This window comes from Podarcis raffonei, chromosome 8, assembly GCF_027172205.1.
Source record: "Podarcis raffonei isolate rPodRaf1 chromosome 8, rPodRaf1.pri, whole genome shotgun sequence".
Taxonomy (NCBI): domain Eukaryota; kingdom Metazoa; phylum Chordata; class Lepidosauria; order Squamata; family Lacertidae; genus Podarcis; species Podarcis raffonei.
Genome location: NC_070609.1, coordinates 69999167 through 70005290, shown reverse-complemented (window position 1 = coordinate 70005290; position 6124 = coordinate 69999167). Strand labels below are relative to the sequence as shown.

At 44.6% G+C, this 6124-nt stretch overlaps 1 protein-coding gene across 2 annotated transcripts; it reads right to left on the bottom strand.

The window, feature by feature from the left end:
- Nucleotides 1-214: 214 nt before the first annotated feature.
- PEX10 (peroxisomal biogenesis factor 10) lies at nucleotides 215-5534 on the bottom strand. Of its 2 annotated transcripts, XM_053400683.1 has the most exons (6): nucleotides 5331-5530; nucleotides 3971-4051; nucleotides 3433-3839; nucleotides 2453-2628; nucleotides 1166-1301; nucleotides 215-404 (listed from the first exon to the last, which is right to left on the bottom strand). In XM_053400683.1, exons 1-6 carry the CDS (start codon nucleotides 5446-5448, stop codon nucleotides 336-338), a joined length of 987 nt encoding a protein of 328 aa, XP_053256658.1. In that variant the 5' UTR covers nucleotides 5449-5530; the 3' UTR covers nucleotides 215-335. The 2 variants fall into 2 exon arrangements, with proteins under 2 accessions (XP_053256658.1, XP_053256659.1); XM_053400684.1 differs by lacking the exons at nucleotides 215-404; nucleotides 1166-1301 and adding an exon at nucleotides 1312-1441 and having other exon boundaries at nucleotides 5331-5534.
- Nucleotides 5535-6124: the final 590 nt, after the last annotated feature.

Genomic DNA, 6124 nt, shown 5'->3' with positions numbered 1-6124 from the left:
CAGCTTCATCAATGTCAACGAGTTACAGTGTCATGAGAACACTACTGGTAGGTCTAGCAGATGCCTGCCAACGCTTAAAAGGGTTATACCAGAATTTAGGTAGATTTGTGTGCTTTGTTCTACAAAGAAAGAGGATCAACACCAGAAGTTTGTTTTGTAAGATGACAAGTTCGTATCTCCTTGTACAGGCAGTGCAACTCAAGTGTTAAGCTGCTCAGTTTTATCACAGCAATTTAATATCATAATATCAAAATAAAGTCTTACACTTGGTCAAAAGCTGTAGTATTTTTGTTGGTGCCTAACACTTTGCAATCTAACAGCCGCACAGGTGGCTGTTATCGATAGTGTTGCAGATAAATCAGCTTCTGCGGATGGAATTTCTCTCTGCACAGTGGGCACTCAGCCTGCAGGAGGGGAAAAATAAATATCTTAACTAAACATCTCCCAGTACCCAGTTGGTAAGTCTTTTTCCAGCTAGCTTTTTCTGACAGTTACCTGTTTGCACACCCTAAGTTCTCTACAAATGGAACCACGGGCCTTCCCTCAGTACCAGGGGCTTTTGATGGTATGTAGAACTCTTACAGGCATAGAGCTGTATTTATAGACAGGATTGTGTAAATGCTGTGGAAGTGCAGAAGAGCTACATGCTGTGGTATCTAGAGCTGCTATTTAAAACATTTCTAGCCTGCCCTTCATTGCAATGTGATATCAATGAAGAGTTTGAGGTGCTAGAGTCAATTCTACAACAGTAAACCAGTTCTTAACTAACCCTCAGTCTAGTCATTTTGAGTCCATCTGTTGAACTGCAGCTCCCATTATCCCTGACTATTGGCCATGTTGGCTGGGGCTGCTGGACTCCCAACAACATCTGGAAAACATCAGGCTCCTCGTCCCCGAATTAAGGAATTGTCTTAACAGATTATCAACTAGACTCAGATAATGCAAGTGCATATTGGCACCTGCTAGAATTGAAAGTCATAACTCAAATCACATGCAGTTTCCTCCTTTGGTAAGACATTGGTAAGAATTAAACCAAGGAGCTATTTCAGGGAACCCACTTCTTTGGCTTGTCTTTTCCTACAGCTCTCATTTCCACTCCGAAAAGGAAACCTGACAGGACTTGGCTTTTAAGAGTTCAGCAGCCTAGGAGGGGGTCTGTGTTTACCTTGGTGTTGCACCACTCAGTGATACATTCCCAGCAGAAGAGGTGTCCACACGGAGTGGCTGTAGCATGGCGGCGTTCTTCTAAGCACAGAATGCAGCGAGAGCTTCGGCCAAGGAACTTCTCCTCAGGCTGGATTCTGAGGGAGGACAAAGTCAGGCACAAGTGCTCTTCAGGTTAATGTCCCAAGGGAGATGATGCTTCTGCTGCCAAGGTTCTAGCATATGACGCCATCAGGAAAAACTTAGCTTTGTAACAGGGTTATAGCCAATGCTAGTCCTACTCAGAGTAGACATGAAAGAAAGTGACGTTACTAACATGGGTCTATTTCAGGTCATCTACTCTTGAGTAAACGTTTGCACCCATTGAGTAAACGTTTGCACCTAACATGGGTCTATTTCAGGTCATCTACTCTTGAGTAAACGTTTGCACCCATTGAGTAAACGTTTGCACCTAACATGGGTCTATTTCAGGTCATCTACTCTTGAGTAAACATTTGCACCCATTTTTTAAAAAGATTACGCTCCTAGCCCTTATACTTTTGACTGCTGTTCCTGGGTAGTACTGCTTTCTACCTAAAAATAAAGGTGTGGGGAAATGATCTTCAAAGTTACTTAGCAAGTTCCAACAAGACGCAAAGCCACCCAACAAGAGTTATTTTTCCAAGGTAGGGGTAGGCATACTGTTCTTGGTTTTTTGGTTCTCTTTTTTCCTTCTTTTCCCAATATATCACCCTCTGCCATTTAAGTACCGAGAATTCCATGTACTGAAAGCCCAATGTTTGCAAGCACAATATAACCAACCCATTCAAATTACACAATTCATTTTAACCAGACCAATTACACACTGAGTTGGTTATGCAGTTCTGATGCCAGGACACAGTTCTAGCCATTCTTAACACCTGTTGATTGTCAAGCACAATATTAAGTCAATCTAGGTTTTTGAACACAGCTCAGATGCCACTGCATGCGCCCCCGCTCTTCATTCCAGCTAATAATACTACATAGTTCAAGAACATTGGCAGGAACCTTTTTCATGCTGAAGGCCGCGTTCCCTTCAAGGCTTCTTTCCAAGGGCTGTGGGCCAGTGGTGCACAGGGACACAGGCAAAGGTGTATGAACAAATACATACATTAACACTGGGTGCAAAGCAGCACCAGTGAAGGCTGTAGCCTGGGCACAATTTTGATGGCCAGAGAGGGGCCTGAATATTTGATCCCCAGGCCTGAGGCTCCCAGGCATCTACGCCACCCCCTGTAAGCATCTGGTAAGCAAAATGCCACTAGCGTACCTTGGGTAGGAGAGGTTACGGTGCACCTTCCATTCTTGTCTTGCCCTCTGCCTCTGTTGGAAGCTGTATGCATGGATACCAACTGTTAGTGTCAGGTGCAGCACTGAAAGGATCCCAAGAAGCCTGTAACTTGACCGAACATGCTGGTTGTCTCCATCTATTCCCGCATAGCGCAGCTGGGGGGGGGGGAACAAAACCACCACTTGATATTGATGCATTTTGTGTGATCTGTGAAGGAACCTAGAGAACTGTAGTGTGATGGCTATCTGAAGTACAGATTTTGTTTAGAAAGAATGGAAACCAGCCCACTTGACTTTTGAATCTTGAACTGCATACAGAACAGAATACCATGCTGGTATTGGTGACAGTAGCCCTCCTCTAGAACAGCAGTGGGAACCTATGGCTCTCCAGATGTTGAACTCCCATCTCTCATCAGCTCCAGCAAGCATGGCCAGTGGTCAGGGATGACAGGGAGTTGTAGCCAAGCAGCTTCTAAAGGGTCACAGGCTCCACATCCCTGAGCTATGGCAATACATACGATTCCAAATTGATCACAAGGAGGGGATCCATACAAAGAAGTAATATGGCACCATAGATATTTAGGGATAGAGTGGATTCCTAGTCTTCATTATATTCCTGTTGTACATGTGGCAGTGTTAACAAGTAACAGAAAATCAGGGTGCTGAGAAACAGAAACTGTATGGCAGCCCAAACTTAAGGTTCTATCAGATCAAGTCCTATGCAGGAGAGACCCATCTGAAATTACTGACTATAACTAACTTGGGTCCCTTAATCTCAGTACATATACTTTGGGAATGACCAGCATTGGATATACCCCTTGGTTCCGTTTGCTATTCCCCACCCCTGTCCCAATGCCAGGGATGGAAGTGAGAGCTGCCCACAGTAAACAGTGCCAAAATACGGGATTTTAGTGTATTGCACACAGAACATCAAAGGGCTATCAAATACTTTCTACTTACATATGTGATCCCTGCCATCCTTTTAGATAGGTGGTAGAAAATGCCATTCATATAGAAGATGGCCAGGTGCAGCCTACGAAGGAGTGGAATGCCTTGCCTGAGAAAATGGACAACCTGACAGAGCGTCTTCCTCTGCTGCTCTGTTAATCTGCTAAGCCATTTCTGTAACCAACGCCACAAGAAAGTCCTTCCCCACAACCCACGCAAATGTCTGCTTTGCAAAGTCCTCATCTCATCGGGTTCTGTCTGAAGTTCATGTTCCAGGTGTACTAATCCTTTGTCTAAGAAGTAAGGGAAGACAGTGTGCAAAGAAATCAGGACAGCCCGTCGAAGTACTGAAGGAACTCTCTTCTGTGATGGGTCTACTTGGATAATACTGACATACTCTTCACCAAGAGTTTGGTAACCTAAAGAATATTTAAAAAAACAAAAAACACAGATGGCAATCCTGAAAATCTGATCAGTTTAATGTTAAGCGTAAAATGGCAGCACATTTAGTCAGAGCACCAAGCACAGAACAATTTAGGGGGTGAAATACCTGAAAGGGTTGTGAGTGTGAAATATGCTATATCAGCAAACAGCTCAATTTCCTTCTGCCACTCCAACCAAATTCTAGCACCTAGAGAGCCAGAGCAAATGACAGTGTTAGAGAACGAAGTGAACAGAGATGCCCCGCCAAATAATTTGACTTCAATATGAGTTGAAAAAGAAATTACACCATTTTCATAGGTCAAATAATAAAACATTACGAAAGTTAAAAAATTAAGAACTGAGATTTACAAAGTAACCAGTGTCTTTTGTGCAGATACAACTTATGGCATAAGCTTTTGTGGAGTAAACAGATGCATGAAGTGTAATCCACAGGCACATACTGTATACCCACACTAGCAATGCAAGAAGCAAAGATAATTTACACTTCAAGCTAGACTGTGTGCAAGATACGCACTGGAACTCAATGGTTGCAGGATAAGCAAAGATGTTTGCAATTTTCAGATCACAGACTATTGATACAGTCCTCTCTCAAGTCTCAATCACCTTTATCCATCAATAAAAGAACAGAAGAGCCTGCTGAATCAGGTCAATGGCTCATCTAGTCCAGGATCCCATTCTCAGAGTGGCCACCAGATACCTCAGTGGCAAACCCGAAAGCGGGACCTGGGCACAATTCCTGTAATTGCCAGCAGCTGGTATTCAGACTGCCTCAGACTGTAGAGGCTGCCATTATGACCAGTAGCCTTCATATAGCCTTCTCCTCCATGAATTTGCCTATTCCTTTTTAAAGCCATCCAGGTTGGTAGCAATCACTGCCTCCTGCAGGAGCGAGTTCGACTGTTAAACTAGGCATTGTGTTACGCAAGCTGAGGCACTCTGCCAATGAATCCTCTGGCGCCTTCACCAAAGGTGTCTTCTCCTGCCATTGGTGAAAGGCGCATCAGTTCTTATCTGCAGTGATCTCAGCCCAGGAGAGCTATGGGAAGCCACAATAATAATGCTGGGCTAGATGGGCCAATACCCTGACCTGATATAAAGCTGCTTTTTACATTTCCAGGTCCATCCCCCACCCCCACCCCCCTCTCTCACACACAAATGGCTCAGATATTGCATCCAGTGTGGCTTGGGTTTCGGACTAGGACCTGGGAGACCAGGGTTCGAATCCCCCCCCCCCTTAGCCAATGAAGCTCACTGGGTGACCTTGGGGCCAGTCACTGTCTCTCAGCCTAACCTACCTCACAGGGTTGTTGTGAGGACAAAATGGGGAGAGGAAGAACCATGCTCCTTGGTGGAAAAAGTGGGATATAAAACGCAAAGAAAGAAAGAAAGATCCGGTATATGGGCTTCTTGTCTTGCAAAGCGGTTCAGAGGATGCAATTCTGCCCGGGGTCAAGACGGCTCCTTACCTGCCAGGCCCCCCAAAGCAGCCCCAGCCCCGCTCCTCAGCGCCCCTCGATAGAGCTCGTCCTTCTGGGCGGACCGAACGAGTCGTGCGGGCCCGGCTTCTACCGCTGCCGGCGACATCGGTGCAGAGGCGAGAAGGGCGCCTGTTCCGCCCGAGTTGCTTCCGCAAACAGATGCTTCGCGCGGCGCACGCCTTTATACGTCATCAGGCCGCTCCACGAACGAGAGAGTGAGTGTGTTGGAGTTGCGCATAGAGAGATAGGAAAGTGTAGAGTGATGCTCACTAGAGGATCTTCCGGGATAAAGGGAACATTCCGCCGTCCTTTCGGAAAACGTGCGTCTTTTAGAGCATATAGCTCAAAAAGTAAAAGCGTTTCAGTTGTTTATTTCGTAAAATTTATACAAACCACTTGATTGAGAAAACCAACACCACACCAAAAACACCAGGCGAACAGTATAATGAAACAATAAAACAAGGCTTGAATATTTGCAGATGACCTAGTACTTACATTGCAAGAGCCAGAAGCTAGCACGAAAAGAGTTTTGGAAATAATTCAAGAGTTTGGTCAATTGGCAGGATTTAAATTGAATAAGTTAAAGACTAAGGTATTGGAGAAAAATTTAACACAGATTGAAAAAGAAAGGTTTCAGAATGAGACGGGGTTGACTGTGGTTAAAAAAGTGAAATATCTGGGTGTGAACATGACAGCTAAGAATGTGAACTTATTTAAAGATAATTATGAAAAAACTTGGACAGAAGTGAAAAAAGATCTGGAGATTTGGTCAAATCTGAAGC